General features: G+C 40.1%; 1 protein-coding gene across 1 annotated transcript in view; it reads right to left on the bottom strand.

Annotated features, from left to right (window-relative positions):
• CAT (catalase) overlaps positions 1-17422 on the bottom strand; it is a 60013-nt gene that overhangs the window by 23425 nt on the left and 19166 nt on the right. The window contains exons 2-6 of the mRNA XM_077114379.1: positions 10761-10932; positions 9599-9709; positions 1989-2119; positions 1329-1433; positions 604-729 (exon numbers count right to left, since the gene is read on the bottom strand). Of these exons, the coding sequence (XP_076970494.1) occupies positions 604-729; positions 1329-1433; positions 1989-2119; positions 9599-9709; positions 10761-10932 (645 nt within the window). The remainder of the gene's footprint in view (positions 1-603; positions 730-1328; positions 1434-1988; positions 2120-9598; positions 9710-10760; positions 10933-17422) is intronic.

Genomic DNA, 17422 nt, shown 5'->3' with positions numbered 1-17422 from the left:
TAGAAGAGTGAAGATTTGAGTTTAGTTGGTCTCACTCCAAAGCTCCAACTCAGCTGGCAATCCCAGGTATAACCACTTAGCCTTGCTCTAAGTGACACTATGCTGCTTTTTTTGGCAATTTCCAGCCAACAGGACAATTTCTTAAACCTGTCCCTAGTCAAAGACGATAGATCCAGGTCCTAACTATAAAGAGGGGTGACAGTCTTCCTGTTTCATATACCTGCACAAGTTGTTCAGATAAATGTTAAGGCAAGATAAAAGAAAACAGTCCTTCTGGATATCAAGAGGAAGGCTCTTTCTTTAAGGCCATATCTGTGAAGATTTTTGCAGTAATATTAGGAAACAGAATTTGTAGGCAACCATAGGTTTTTAACTAACCCTCTGAAGAGAGCACACATAATTCTTCTAATTGGACAGCGTGGATCTATTTACAGGCGAAACCAACAAAAAAGTTGCCATACTGCTGATCAGCTGGTTCAGGTCTTCCCCTCCTTTAGGGAGGAGGTAAGAGAAAGGTGGGAGCAGCTGCCCAGCTCTCAGGAGGAAAAAGTAGAGGCGAGGCAGGGGGAGCCTTGCACCTCCTGCCCCAAAGGCAACATCTACCTTATAATGGAATTTGCAGTAAGCTGCCTCTCCATTCGCGTTAACCAGTTTAAAAGTATGTGATCCATATCCATTCATGTGCCGGTGTCCGTCAGGAATCCCTCGGTCACTGAACAAGAAAGAAACCTAGGGACAGAAATATAAAGCAGAACATTTTCAGGCTTAAAGCAAAATATCCCAGATTTTTAAGACATTCCTAGGATTCTGGAAAATCCCTTGATTACTGGCGCATACTAGCCAATCACCCATGGGAAGGATTACCAGGATTATTTCATTTACTGAAAATAACAATCAGGAGAATTTTAAACTAGAATGATAAATCATTAATAGCACAGCTGAAAATTCTATGAAGGAAAGCTAAAACAAACCTGGAAACTGGCCTAACTTGCTATTTAAAAAGTCTTTTAATAGAAAATGTGTTTAGTACTCCCTCCCCAAACACAACCACCTCAAGTTAGAGACTGTAATCCTTAATACTGCTAAATATCAATCTGTGTTTCTAATTATACAGCATCATTACTTAAGGGGTATAGATGGGGAAAGATTACCAAAATCAGTTGTTATAAAACTCTTCATGATTGAAAAATCCGAGGAAGCCTCCCAAAAGGAAAGTCAGACGCCAATTCCAATAGAATAGCCAAAATCAGAGAAATCTTTATGATGTAAAATTAACAGCTCTGCCGCAGCTGATGACTACAACACAGTGGAAAAGGAAAGGTCCCCACCTGATGCAGAGACTCCGGACGCAAGCTCCAGAAGTCCCAAACCATGTCCGGGTCCTTCAAGTGCGTCTGAGGGTTTCTCTTCTGGCTGTGGATAAAGGACGGGAACTAAATGGAAAAAGAGAAAAAAAAAATGCAAAAGTTAAGTTTGCAGGAATTATGGCCTCTTATGTTATAAGCTGCCTATTGCCAGGTTTATGGATCATAATTCTAAACAATACTCACCCTAGGCTTTTAAACTGCCAAACCCTAAAATGAAATTTACTCAACATATAACAGCTAGCATTTAAAATACCCTAACGTATTTCAAAAATGCTCAAAGCTATTGTTTATCTTTAAGGAATAAAAGGAATTTAAGGAATACAGATGCCCTCTGCTCATTTTTAGGCAAAGCCCCTCTTTTTACTCTTTCAAGCTCTACGAGAAATACTGGACTATTAAGTCGATGAATCTTGAAAATGCCAAATCTAAGACTAATGGTAATTGTTATTTAAGCTATAAGGAGATATTAAGTACAGAAAAACATGTTTAAAAAAGGCAGTCCGACCAACCCAAATTCTCCTTTTTCTGCCTTCCCCAGGGACTCTCCTGAAATGCCCATTTACGCAAACTATATGAAATCAAGTCAACGTCTGTAGAATGCACGAGTGCGACATCACCTACCAGAATGGCATCCCTGATGAAGAAGATGGGCGTGTTATTTCCGACAAGATCCCAGTTGCCATCTTCCGTGTAAAATTTCACTGCAAACCCACGAGGATCGCGGACTGTGTCCGCTGAGCCTGATTCTCCAGCTAGAGGACACAAATGGGAAATAGCGAAGCATTAGCCAGAGTACTTTGCATCCAAAAAGCTCAATGCCATTTAAAAAAAATAAAAACAGAGGACTTCCTGGAAGATGGCGGCTTAGTAAGACGCGCGGATCTTAGTTTCTTCTCCAGGACACCTACTAGGGGAGTAGAAACGATACAGAAAGCGCCCAAAGCCACAACAGAGATAAAAAAAGGCAGCGTACCCCATCCTGGAACGGCTGGCTGGCTGAGAGAAGCAGCTCGGGTGAGATCGCCGAGGCGCGCGGGCCTTACCGGGCGGGGTGGCAAGCGGCCGGAGTTACTCCCTTCCCCCTTCCCGGGCCGGCTGGGAGAATTGGAGAGGTGGTCCCCTGAAACCAAGGCGACTGGCACCCACACCACGTGCAGCCCCCGGACCAACTGAGAGAATTGGATCGGAAACCCCCAGGCCGCGGAGAACGGTGACCCCGTGACTCCCGGGGAACGTGCACTCTCTCGGGCGGGCCGCTGCCGCTGGCGCCCTCCCGCCACGCTTGTTGCCCAGGGCCGACTAGGAAATTCGGACGGGCTCTTTCCCTGGCTGCGGCGACCAGCAACTCTCCCTGCGTTCGGACTCCGGGCCGGCTCAAGCCGCTTCGGCTAGCGAACCCCCCGGACGGCGAGAGTTTTCCAAAGTTTAAGGTCCCACAGCACCTTTTACTGGTGGGACCCACAGACAAACGTGTGCCACGAGCGCCACCTACTGGGCAGGATAAGAAAAACAGAACCCAGAGATTTCACAGAAAAATATTACAACCTTGCTGGGTCCAACACCAAGAGAAATCTGAATAAATGCCCAGACGCCAGCAGCAGAAGATAACTGTCCACGCTCAAAAGATTGAGAATATGGCCCAGTCAAAGGAACAAACCAATAGCTCAAATGAGACACAAGAGCTGAGACAACTAATCCTGAATATACGAACAGAAATGGAAAACCTCTTCAAAAATGAAATCGATAAATTGAGGGAGGACATGAAGAGGACATGGGCTGAACATAAAGAAGAAATAGAAAAACTGAAAAAACAAATCGCAGAACTTATGGAAGTGAAGGATAAAGTAGCAAACATAGAAAAAATAATGGATAGCTACAATGATAGATTTAAAGAGACAGAAGATAGAATTAGTGATTTGGAGGATGGAACATCTGAATCCCAAAAAGAAACAGAAACTATCGGGAAAAGAATGGAAAAATTTGAACAGGGTATCAGGGAACTCAAGGACAATATGAACCGCACAAATATACGTGTTGTGGGTGTCCCAGAAGGAGAAGAGAAGGGAAAAGGAGGAGAAAAACTAATGGAAGAAATTTTCACTGAAAATTTCCCAACTCTTATGAAAGACCTAAAATTACAGATCCAAGAAGTGCAGCGCACCCCAAAGAGATTAGACCCAAATAGGCGTTCTCCAAGACACTTACTAGTTAGAATGTCAGAGGTCAAAGAGAAAGAGAAGATCTTGAAAGCAGCAAGAGAAAAACAATCCATTACATACAAGGGAAACCCAATAAGACTTTGTGTAGATTTCTCAGCAGAAACCATGGAAGCTAGAAGACAGTGGGATGATATATTTAAAATACTAAAAGAGAAAAACTGTCAACCAAGACTCCTATATCCAGCAAAATTATCCTTCAAAAATGAGGGAGAAATTAAAACATTCTCAGACAAAAAGTCACTGAAAGAATTTGTGACCAAGAGACCAGCTCTGCAAGAAATACTAAAGGGAGCACTAGAGTCAGATACAAAAAGACAGAAGAGAGAGATATGGAAAAGAGTGTAGAAAGAAGGAAAATCAGATGTGATATATATAATACAAAAGGCAAAATGTTAGAGGAAAATATTATCCAAACAGTAATAACACTAAATGTCAATGGACTGAATTCCCCAATCAAAAGACATAGATTGGCAGAATGGATTAAAAAACAGGATCCTTCTATATGCTGTCTACAGGAAACACATCTTAGACCCAAAGATAAACATAGGTTGAAAGTGAAAGGTTGGGAAAAGATATTTCATGCAAATAACAACCAGAAAAGAGCAGGAGTGGCTATACTAATATCCAACAAATTAGACTTCAAATGTAAAACAGTTAAAAGAGACAAAGAAGGACACTATATACTAATAAAAGGAACAATTAAACAAGAAGACATAACAATCATAAATATTTACGCACCGAATCAGAATGCCCCAAAATACGTGAGGAATATACTGCAAACACTGAAAAGGGAAATAGACTCATATACCATAATAGTTGGAGACTTCAACTCACCACTCTCATCAAGGGACAGAACATCTAGACAGAGGATCAACAAAGAAATAGAGAATCTGAATATTACTATAAATGAACTAGACTTAATAGACATTTATAGGACATTACATCCCACAACAGCAGGATACACCTTTTTCTCAAGTGCTCATGGATCATTCTCAAAGATAGACCATATGCTGGGTCACAAAGCAAGTCTTAACAAATTTAAAAAGATTGAAATCTTACACAACACTTTCTCGGACCATAAAGGAATGATGTTGGAAATCAATAATAGGCAGAGTGCCAGAAAATTCACAAATACGTGGAGGCTCAACAACACACTCCTAAACAACGACTGGGTCAAAGAAGAAATTGCAAGAGAAATTAGCAAATACCTCGAGGCGAATGAAAATGAAAACACAACATATCAAAACTTATGGGACGCAGCAAAGGCAGTGCTAAGAGGGAAATTTATTGCTCTAAATGCCTATATCAGAAAAGAAGAAAAGGCAAAAATTCAGGAATTAACTATCCATTTGGAAGAACTGGAGAAAGAACAGCAAGCTAACCCCAAAGCAAGCAAAAGGAAAGAAATAACAAAGATTAGAGCACAAATAAATGAAATTGAAAACATGAAAACAATAGAGAAAATCAATAAGGCCAGAAGTTGGTTCTATGAGAAAATCAATAAGATTGATGGGCCCTTAGCAAGATTGACAAAAAGAAGAAGAGAGAGGATGCAAATAAATAAGATCAGAAATGGAAGAGGAGACATAACTACTGACCTCACAGAAATAAAGGAGGTAATAACAGGATACTATGAACAACTTTACGCTAATAAATACAACAATTTAGAGGAAATGGACGGGTTCCTGGAAAGACATGAACAACCAACTTTGACTCAAGAAGACATAGATGACCTCAACAAACCAATCACAAATAAAGAAATTGAATTAGTCATTCAAAAGCTTCCTAAAAAGAAAAGTCCAGGACCAGATGGCTTCACATGTGAATTCTACCAAACGTTCCAGAAAGAATTAGTACCAATTCTCTTCAAACTCTTCAAAAAAATCGAAGTGGAGGGAAAACTACCTAATTCATTCTATGAAGCCAACATCACCCTCATACCAAAACCAGGCAAAGATATTACAAAAAAAGAAAACTACAGACCAATCTCTCTAATGAATACAGATGCAAAAATCCTCAATAAAATCCTAGCAAATCGTATCCAACAACACATTAAAAGAATTATACATCATGACCAAGTAGGATTCATCCCAGGTATGCAAGGATGGTTCAACATAAGAAAATCAATTAATGTAATACACCATATCAACAAATCAAAGCAGAAAAATCACATGATCATCTCAATTGATGCAGAGAAGGCATTCGACAAGATTCAACATCCTTTCCTGTTGAAAACACTTCAAAAGATAGGAATACAAGGGAACTTCCTTAAAATGATAGAGGGAATATATGAAAAACCCACAGCTAATATCATCCTCAATGGGGAAAAATTGAAAACTTTCCCCCTAAGATCAGGAACAAGACAAGGATGTCCACTATCACCACTATTATTCAACATTGTGTTGGAGGTTCTAGCCAGAACAATTAGACAAGAAAAAGAAATACAAGGCATCAAAATTGGAAAGGAAGAAGTAAAACTATCACTGTTTGCAGATGATATGATACTATACGCCGAAAACCCGGAAAAATCCACAACAAAACTACTAGAGCTAATAAATGAGTACAGCAAAGTAGCAGGTTACAAGATCAACATTCAAAAATCTGTAGCATTTCTATACACTAGTAATGAACAAGCTGAGGGGGAAATCAAGAAACGAATCCCATTCACAATTGCAACTAAAAGAATAAAATACCTAGGAATAAATTTAACTAAAGAGACAAAAAACCTATATAAAGAAAACTACAAAAAACTGCTAAAAGAAATCACAGAAGACCTAAATAGATGGAAGGGCATACCGTGTTCATGGATTGGAAGACTAAATATAGTTAAGATGTCAATCCTACCTAAATTGATTTACAGATTCAATGCAATACCAATCAAAATCCCAACAACTTATTTTTCAGAAATAGAAAAACCAATAAGCAAATTTATCTGGAAGGGCAGGGTGCCCCGAATTGCTAAAAACATCTTGAGGAAAAAAAACGAAGCTGGAGGTCTTGCACTGCCTGACTTTAAGGCATATTATGAAGCCACAGTGGTCAAAACAGCATGGTATTGGCATAAAGATAGATATATCGACCAATGGAATCGAATAGAGTGCTCAGATATAGACCCTCTCATCTATGGACATTTGATCTTTGATAAGGCAGTCAAGCCAACTCACCTGGGACAGAACAGTCTCTTCAATAAATGGTGCCTAGAGAACTGGATATCCATATGCAAAAGAATGAAAGAAGACCCATCTCTCACACCCTATACAAAAGTTAACTCAAAATGGATCAAAGATCTAAACATTAGGTCTAAGACCATAAAACAGTTAGAGGAAAATGTAGGGAGATATCTTATGGATCTTACAACTGGAGGCGGTTTTATGGACCTTAAACCTAAAGCAAGAGCACTGAAGAAGGAAATAAATAAATGGGAACTCCTCAAAATTAAACACTTTTGTGCATCAAAGAACTTCATCAAGAAAGTAGAAAGACAGCCTTCACAATGGGAGACAATATTTGGAAATGATATATCAGATAAAGGTCTAGTATCCAGAATTTATAAAGAGATTGTTCATCTCAACAACAAAAAGACAGCCAACCCAATTACAAAATGGGAAAAAGACTTGAACAGACACCTCTCAGAAGAGGAAATACGGATGGCCAAGAGGCACATGAAGAGATGCTCAATGTCCCTGGCCATTAGAGAAATGCAAATCAAAACCACAATGAGATATCATCTCACACCCACCAGAATGGCCATTATCAACAAAACAGAAAATGACAAGTGCTGGAGAGGATGCGGAGAAAGAGGCACACTTATCCACTGTTGGTGGGAATGTCAAAGGGTGCAACCACTGTGGAAGGCAGTTTGGCGGTTCCTCAAAAAGCTGAATATAGAATTGCCATACGACCCAGCAATACCATTGCTAGGTATCTACTCAAAGGACTTAAGAGCAAAGACACAAACGGACATTTGCACACCAATGTTTATAGCAGCATTATTTACAATTGCAAAGAGATGGAAACAGCCAAAATCTCCATCAACAGAAGAGTGGCTAAACAAACTGTGGTATATACATACGATGGAATATTATGCAGCTTTAAGACAAGATAAACTTATGAACCATGTAATAACATGGATGGACCTAGAGAATATTATGCTGAGTGAATCCAGCCAAAAACTAAAGGACAAATACTGTATGGTCCCACTGATGTGAACGGACATTCGAGAATAAACTTGAAATATGTCATTGGTAACAGAGTTCAGCAGGAGTTAGAAACAGGGTAAGACAATGGGTAATTGAAGCTGAAGGGATACAGACTGTGCAACAGGACTAGATACAAAAACTCAAAAATGGACAGCACAATAATACCCAATTGTAAAGTAATCATGTTAAAACACTGAATGAAGCTGCATCTGAGCTATAGGTTTTTGTTTTGTTTTGTGTTGTTTTGTTTTGATTTTACTATTATTACTTTTATTTTTTTCTCTATATTAACATTCTATATCTTTTTTGATTATGTTGCTAATTCTTCTAAACTAATGCAAATGTACTAAGAAATGATGATCATGCAGCTATGTGATGATGTTAAGAATTAATGATTGCATGTGTAGAATGGTATGATCTCTAAATGTTGGGTTAATTTCTTTTTTTCTGTTAATTAAAAAAAAAAAGAGAAGGGATAATTGGAGATGAAGGGATACAGACTGTACAACGGGACTGGATATAAAAACTCAGAAATGGACAGCACAATACTACCCAATTGTAATGCAATTATGTTAAAACACTGAATGAAGCTGCATGTGAGGTATAGGTTTTTTGTTTTTGTTTTTTTTGTTTTTTTTTTCTTTCTATTATTGTTTTAATTCTTATTCTGTTGTCTTTTTATTTCTTTTTCTAAATCGATGCAAATGTACTAAGAAATGATGAATATGCAACTATGTGATGTTATTAAGAATTACTGATTGTACATGTACATTGAAATGATTTCTAATTGTTTTGTTAATTCTTTTTTTAATTAATAAAAAAAAAAAATTAAAAAAAAAAAAAAAAAAAAAAAAAAAAAAAAAATAAAAACAAAAACAAAAAAACATTGAGCTCTACCCTTTCCAATCCATTTCCTAGAAATAAATTAACTATTTAGGTGTTTAAGTTATTTCTACCTCCCACCAGCTAACTGGATCTACAAATTAAGCAAAAGAATTAACTCAGTGATAAGAACATACATAATAACAGCCAGAAAGATTACCCACTTAACATAATAAGATAGCTTCGTTCAAACATATAATTAAAACTTAAAATAGAAGAAGAGAGAAATTATGAAGATTTAAAGTTGGTGAACAAAAAGAGTGAGTTGTCAAATTTATGAAGTTATATTAAGAAAATGAATTAAGATGCAGGTTTTTATACTTAATTTCAGTTATTTTTGCATTTTATGGTATTTTAAAATTGCAAAAACGCAGACTGATACAGAAACAATTAATCATATGTTGTGGTGTGTTTAGACAAAAAAATGCTAGCTGTAACACTTACTAGCTCTGTGACATAAGGAAAACCACTTAACCTCTCTGAAATGGAAATAATCCCACCTTACAAAGCAGAGCTACAGATTAGAGATAAAATCTCTATAAAGTACCTGATTAATATCTATAAAGTACCTAAGCATGGTTGGTACAAAGTTAACTCTCAGTACACAGCAGTTATCGTCATGGTTATGGACGGTGGCCCCTAGTCCGACAGTGTGAGGCGGTCGCACGGAGGGACGTGCTTTCCAAATGTCACCTCACTGCTGAGGTGGCCACTGTGTGTTACTTCCCTAACCTCAGCAACTGGAGACAGAGGTAACTTCCTTTGTCCCCGCTCCAACACTTTTTCTATTGTTAAACCTTGTTGCAGTTTGGAGAAGTGCTTGTTTCCTATTTCCTAATAAGCATCTCTTGAAATGAAGTGACAAACGGCCCTGATCAGGCAGAGGTTGAGTGGATGACGCGGCATCAGCCAGGTCAGCAGGCCGACTCACCAACCGTGGAGAAGCGCACGGCAATCGGGGTCCTCTTCCCAACTTGCTCAAAGACCTTTGCCTTGGAGTACCTGGTAATGTCATGAGTGACCTCAAAGTAGCCAAAGGCCCCTATGGAGAAAGACACAAAAACCCTGCCCGTGAGGCCATCGCTCAGTCCATCAGGCACTTGACCTCCCCCCAAGCATCGGGAGAAAGTGATGGTTTAGCACTTAGCATTAGCCTTCTGGAAGCTTCTAGCATAGGAGGGAAGGAGAGATATCCCAACACAAATTAATGAGCGTAAACCACAAAGCCCTATATCATTCAGTGCTAAACTGAGCTCTGGAGGCTAGGAGGAGGTGGGGGTGAAGGGGGCCAGGCTGACCAAAGGCCCTAAAGTACAGGCAGGACCTAGGAGAGAAAGAGGGACAGGGAGGAGAGCAGTAGAAACTCAGGGAAGGAAATAATCGTTTAAACCACTTGGTAAAGACACCACAGAGCCAAACAACAAGCTGAACAGCATATTAAAATCAAGTGGAAAAAAGCTGTAGGGGATGAGAAGAAATCTTACCTAGGAAGATGAAGTCATGAGGAAATTTGGAAGTCCAATTAAGCAGGCTAAGGAAAAAAGTATCTTTCTTTCTACCGAGCTTGCTTTTTTCTATCGAGATTTTAACTTTCTTTTAAACAACCTCCCTCCCCCCATCTTTTGTTTCTGTTATAAAAAAACAATGTTTTCTATTTTACAGATGTTGTGAACAAAAGAGAAGGAAAAATCACCCCAAACCCACCACCCTAACACAATTATCCTCAATTTTGCCCAGTTCATTCCAGTATTGAGCCAATAAGTGCACCATTTAAATGAAGCTGAATTACAGTGTGTGTGTAGCTGTGTCTGTATTTCAGTGTTTTTATTTCTTCACTAAACCATATAAAGGGAGAAATATTCATGATTAATATTCTTCCTTTTGAAAAAATAAACAATTTTATATATGACATTATATACAGAGAAATAATCATCATCTAATTACTAACTCCTCTACTGATGGGTTTTATTTTCCTTTCTTCCAGGGATGGAGACTGGACACTTCTATTAAAGGAACAGCAACCCTCTGGGAAATAATTTCTGACCCGGGTATAATGAAACATTCCTTTGACAACAAATAAGCACAGCACTCACCTGCTCCTTTAGCATGCACGACTCTCTCAGGAATTCTCTCTCGGTCAAAGTGAGCCATTTCATCAGTAAAAACCACATCCTGAACAAGGAGGGGCCCCTGGGGTCCTGCTGTCATGACATTAAGTTTGTCCCCTATGGGGTTGCCAGCTCCAGTAGTCAGGACATCAGGTTTCTAAGTGAACACAAAAGGGAAAAGGGTACAGGAGAATCAGCACAATCAAACCTTTAATTTACCTATCATAGAATACATCATTTCACAATTTGTACACCTTCTTCTCTAATTCTTTTACATTTCCTATGTCCAAAGTATTCACATTCCACACCATAAGCCAATGCTTGATATTTACTGTCAGGAATCCTTGCTAGGTCCCAACACTGATCTGCTGAGGGCAGAGTGACAGCTAAATATACTGCCTGCTGCTCAGCACCCTTTCCAGAGACCTGGCTCCCCACAGGAAGCCCCCAGGCAGAGGTCCCCCCAGAAAGGGATCACACTGAATGTCCAAACTAATAGTGAAAAGGCTGCCTCTAGAGAAGCTGTGATGGTCAGTGCCTTACTCAGAACTTACAATATGTTTTGTTCCTGCTTTGGATATTAAACTGTATCATCCTGTGCAACGCATTCATTTCGCTCAAGCAGTATAGATCTGCTACTGGCAACATCTCTTTTCAACTCGGATATTTTTTTTAAAAAGTCAACAGCTCTTATTGTCACTGAAAATAACCTGCTCCTGGTAAGATGGATTCCAGCATTAATTTCCTAAAGATGTCAAATGTCCCTGAAATGGGATAGGTTATTTTACTGTAATAAAGAACACATTTCATTCCACCCAATTCTCTAATTTCAGTGGCATCAGAAGTGCTCAGCTGTCTCTCCTCTAAGGTGGGGGCACTGTTCTTTAAGCCCCACATAATTCTGGGCAGCTCTTAACTTCAGCTCTCTTCATCACTCTCTTTGTTGTCTGCTCCAGTGTCTTCCCCTAGTCCCTGGGAAATCTCTGCAAATGTGTGAGTATAGCAAAGCTAAACCATCTCCATCCTGGAAGAAGAGCTCAACAAGGTCTTCTAAAGAAACCAACTTCACATACCTAGAGAGGCAAGATTCTCAGAATTCCCACACACTGGGCTCCCTGGAGTACGGAGTGTATAAACCTCTCTCTATGCATCATCCTACATATTGAAATGAAGTTAATACCTGTTCTTCTCTCAATCAGGAAACGGGGGGAGTGGGATACAGGGTTGGAGAGAGGCTTAAACAACTATAAAGTACTCTGAGCTGTTTGGAAAACGGCCCTGAATAAAAGAGATCTTGGAATTTGCACAATTCAAATGCCAGACTTGCACACACTAGGAATTCCCATCGCCTGCTAGGACTCTCTTCACATCAAAACGGGAAGAGGCAATGGCAGCGTGGAGAAACCATGGACGTGACAGCAGAGAACCTGGGCTCAACTCCCAGCTCTGTAGCTACTGACTACTGTTTCTTTATCAAGGGACAGAATAACATCTACCTCACGGAATTAATACAGGGAACAAAAGACCCATTTATGCCGCCACTTTACTGGCTGGAAGAAAGTAGCCTAACAGCAGAAGACACAGAGCATTTTATACTTTATTTTTCTACTACTCACAATAGATAAGCACTCATCCATTCAGACTCTCTCCCCCGCCCCCTTCCCCATCTAGCAGCAACCCCTTCCAAACTGTTAGAAAGTCTAAGGGTCTCATCAGCAGTTGCCACATAGTCACGCCATTTTCTTTTGCCACTACACATTTTAATACATGTCACCATGTACTTTTATTATCTTTTAAAGTAAAGGCTGAATCAGAAAAAGAAAAAGCAAAGTTGCACAATTTCACCTCTAGTTTATACCTAAGTCTTGGTTTTCAAAGTTGGCTCTATGCTGGGATCCGCTGGGGAGCTTTAAAAGCACATTGATGGCAGAGCTTTACTGCCAGAGGCTTGATATTATTAGTCGGGGTGAGGTCTAGGCATCAGGAATTTTTTTTAAAGTTCTCCAGGTAACTCCAAAGTGAAGCCAACTTGAGACCACTTTTAGACGAAGGTTTTTAGATATTCCAAAATTAAAATAATAAAACAGCCTAAGCAAGTTAAACCCATCCACACCTTAAATGCTCTTTTCACGGGATGAACAAGGCACTAAAGGAAACCTAAAAAAGTAAAGAGGACATGCCATAAAGAAGAAGGGGTACCAGGGAGGATATCAAGAAGCTCAGTGAAAGGAAAAGCTAAACAGGTCAGAATTGTATTTGCTTACTGGTATTCCTAACACAGGGAGGGAGCTGCTGCTAACAAGGAAAAGGGGCATTATAGGAAAGAATAAAAGCACATATGTAATATGCCCCTTGCTGTTACTGGGTCAGGTTGACAGTGAAGAATAAAATCCTCACCCAAAGGAGGCAGATGGAGAATAAGTGCCAACAGTATCTGTGAGATGAATGAATGAATGAATGAATGAAGAACTGAAGTATGAGGTGGTCTCACCTGATGACACTGGCTCCTGACTCTTCATGTGGAAACGCTGGGATTGTGCCACCATCAGTCCCACCTCCCGCCCTTGCAGGCATCCCCTCAGAACATCAACTATGTTAAGAAATGAGGTCTGCCCTGAAAAAAGTAGTATATTAAAAATGCCACACTCGGCACCTCTTCTAATTCCACTCCCGACTAAGTCACTGCATCCTAGTTTATAGCACCTTTCCTCATACAGGCTATTGCATATGCAATTGGCCTTCAAAACAAGTGTGGCAGTAAAAGCTTCCGAGAGGTCAGTGACACAGAAGGGAGGCCGGTGGGCAGACCAGAAAGGAAAAGACCCCCCAGGGGATATTTAGGGCAAGATTAGGTAAAAGAAACTGACCTAAACTGAAAGATAAAAGGGCATTTACTAGGTGAGGAGAAGAAAGCAATGTATTTGTTGAGATGATAACAGTTCTTGCAATGAAAATCTACTAAATAAAATGAGAGAGTGAGACTGGGGAATGGACCATGGGAAGCAAATTTTAAGAATCATTCTGAAAAAAAAATACAAGGCTTTAGAGATGTTTCTACATATTTCTAAAAAATAGCCAAATTCCATGTGATCAGAGGTACTGCCTCATAATGCCTTCAAATCTCAGTAATATCCTTATGTTGGGAGTAAAAATGGACCAACTTTGAGGCAAAAGATTTTTCCTCACAGAATCTTAGGACAGGAAGAAATAAAAAGCAGTTATTTAAATTCACTCAGCAACATTCAGAAGATACTTATTTTGTGCCTACTATGTGTTAGGCCTGTTCTGGATGCTGGGAATTACAGCGGCAAACAGACCAAAATAGCTACCTTCATGGAACTTACACTCTAATGGGGTTGTGAAGTGTAAATTATTTATAACAAGAAGAGCTCAGAAACAGCTTAAATGCTCAAAAATAAGGGAAAAATAAATTAATAAAGGAGTATCCATAAGACGAAATATTATGCCAACACTAAAAATTGTGCCCAGAGAAATTTTAATAGCATGGAAACTATAGTAACATTTAGGTGATATATTTATAAGTCATTTAAATTTTCTTTATACTTTTTTCTATTTTCCTTCCTCAAATAAACTTTAAACCAGAAATTATATTCCCATATCTAATAGAATATCAGAAGTTCTTCAAATTATTATATTTTTATACCGACTCAATGACAGCAATAAGATTCACTTTCATATAATGAACAAAGTTTCTAAAAATATTCTTAAAGAATATGCTGTTTCACTGCAGGTATCCCTCCTATTCACTTTTCCAATCAGTTTCTACAAACTCCCTAAACTACGCTTTATTTTTATTTGTCTGGAGAAATTTAGACACAACTGAAAGTTTTATTTGAAGTTATACACATCTTCAGCTTAAACTGATTTCATATAAATATGTGTGTGTAATCATTTTTAAGGGAGCAGTCTATAAACAAGACCTCTTTCCTCCATTCTAATGCCTACAAAGAAATAATAAGAACTAGAACCACTGTAGGGTACAGACTCTTAAACAAGTTTAAAACACCAGATTTCATCAATTATAATATACACGTTCTGTTTTACATTTTAAGATCTCTGCAACTGGCATATATGTCTTACCACTGCATCTTAGCAATGAGATGATTTAAACTGGCAAAACTTTTTCTTTCGTAGCATTATAATAAATATCGATGTGCTTTACAACCAATGGCATCTTAGATTTGATGAAATATGGTACCTTAGCTCAATGCTGGAGAAACACAGCCTAAAAAATGTCCAATTTGATAAAAAAAAAAAAGTAAAGCTTTAGAAATTCTTTTTTTACTATGCTACAACTCTTGCCCATAATTCCTGTCTTCTGCAACCCACAAAAAAGCATGTGTTCAGCAAAAAGGGAAATCTTAAACAAAAAAACTTTATCTACAAAAGCAGCTATACCAAGTGTGGCCGCTGAAACTGTGGCCAGGAGCAGGGACCGCAGCCGAGGCCCGGGAGGAAGAGGCTGCACCTGACGCCAGGGCGAGGCCTCTCCCCACCCCCCCAGGGACAGAAAGACCCAGGACAGGCACCCAGGAACAGCGACGCCATCACACAGGAAGAAGAGAAGAGTCAGCAAAGGAGATGGGCGCGTGAGGGAGGTCAGGGGAGAGCGGGAGGCTGCCGGGAATCCAAGGACATCCAAGGACGGGGGCTTTCCGGGAGGGAGTCACAGAGACACTCGCTGCAAAAGGGTCACGTACAGTGGGGACTGAAAATGGGCTACTGAGCCTGGAAATCTGGGGGGTGCTTGTGACAGGTTTCAAGGGTAAATAAATAAAATAACAAAATGAGAGAGAGCCAGACAGAGACCGATGGGGACAGAGCAGCATGGACCAGGGATGATGATTTAGCCAACTCAGGGCATGTAAAGTCCTGCAGAAAGGCTTTTTCACCACTTTATATCAGTGGTTCTGGAAGAACAAGCGAGACTGAGCAAACTGAGGAATGAATAGGAGGGAAGGAAGCAGAGGCTAGGAATACAGCCTCTTTTGAGGACTCTGTCGATCGATGGATGGAGAGAGTGGTGGAATGCAGCAAGCAGGCAGTGAGTGCCCCGGCGGCTAATCTGGCGGTCAGTTCCATGCAGTGAAGCCATGAGATCAACTCCAGCATAAACACAGTGAAACTCCCGTGTTAAAAAAATATTTTATTGTGATAACATACTTACAACATAAAGTTTCCCACTGAAACCACTAAGCAGACAGCTCGGTGGTAACGGCATTCACGATGCTGAGCTGCCATCAGCACCAGCCACTACCAAAACTCTCCCATCACCCAAACAGAAACTCTGGACCCAGTAGGCATTAACTCTCCAGGCCCCCTGCCCCTGGTACCCTGTAATCTATCCTAGAAACTTCCAATTTGTAAGGACAGACCTCCAGCAATCTCACGCATTTAGAACAATTTTCAACTAGTTAACTCAAGGGTCGTCAAAAGCAACCCTCCAGAGCTACAAGCAATAATTAAAAAAAAAAAATTCCGGGAAGGGAAAGACTTGGCAGATTACACCTGATTAGCTAAGTAGAGGCAGATAAAACCACTGCTGGTATAAACTGGGAAGGGCAGAGCTGACCAGAGGGAAAGAAAGGAGAGAAGAAGGGTTGTGGGGGGAGGCGGACATGGCAAGTCCCACCAGCACAGAGGCATCTGGGACTGACGAGGAGGGCAATGGGCAGCAGACTTCAGACACCTGCCGGGAGCAGAAGGGCTGGAGGGAAAATTAACACAAAGCTCGTCTGTGGGCCGAAGATCCACAGGCGGCCCTAAAGGGCACCTGGGTCACATCTGAAGTTCCACAATCCCAACGAGAACCCCTCTGCAGGCTGGATGGTAGTGTCCAGAGGGTGCAGCATTTGGAACCAGGGCTCCTCAGTCTCGCTCATTTCAGCACTCATTCATTCATTCACCATATTGCCTGGTGACACGAATCCACGTGTCACACACACACACACACACACAGCAACCTGGGTCTGTAGCCTTGAAGGACAGGGAGGGATGATCAGCCAGAAAATAGTCACACCTTGTAGCCTGTGCCCTGGTTTTTAACAAGAAGCAGGCAAAAGAAACAGCATCCCTCAGATGCAAACTCTGAGCTTTCTCTAGAGATTAGATGCCTCCATTAAGATGCATAATAAGGTGAAGCTATTGCCAGTCCACAGCTAACCACAAAGGACAAAGCGCTGTCTATAACTTTCCAACTTCCCCTTTTTAACTACCATTTCTGGGGCATTTGCCCAAATGCAAGGTTTTATCCCAGCTACCTTCATACAATTTATCCCAGGCAAGCCTTCCAACAATTCAGTAAGATAAATGTCATTATTCCCACTTAATGGATGAAGCTACAAACTCAGAGAAGTTAACTTTACACAAGCTTCAATTTTGTGGTACTATGTTACCTGTTACAGATAACAAGTAGAGATGGGCAAAGATATTTCTTCTGACTTGCCGACTGTTTTTAACTCAGTGAAGGATCACTTGAGAACTAGGATTTTTTTTAAAGATAAAAAAGTTTTTCTGTTGTTGGACCATTTTAAGAGCTGTCTCTGAAGAAGGACCATTTGTCCCTATTCACATCTTTATATCTTCTTGGCTGCAGGCCCTTTATTCCATCCACACCCTTGGAAAGG

The sequence above is a fragment of the Tamandua tetradactyla genome, chromosome 8 (assembly GCF_023851605.1).
Source record: "Tamandua tetradactyla isolate mTamTet1 chromosome 8, mTamTet1.pri, whole genome shotgun sequence".
Taxonomy (NCBI): Eukaryota; Metazoa; Chordata; class Mammalia; order Pilosa; family Myrmecophagidae; genus Tamandua; species Tamandua tetradactyla.
This window is presented reverse-complemented; position numbering and strand designations above follow the sequence as displayed.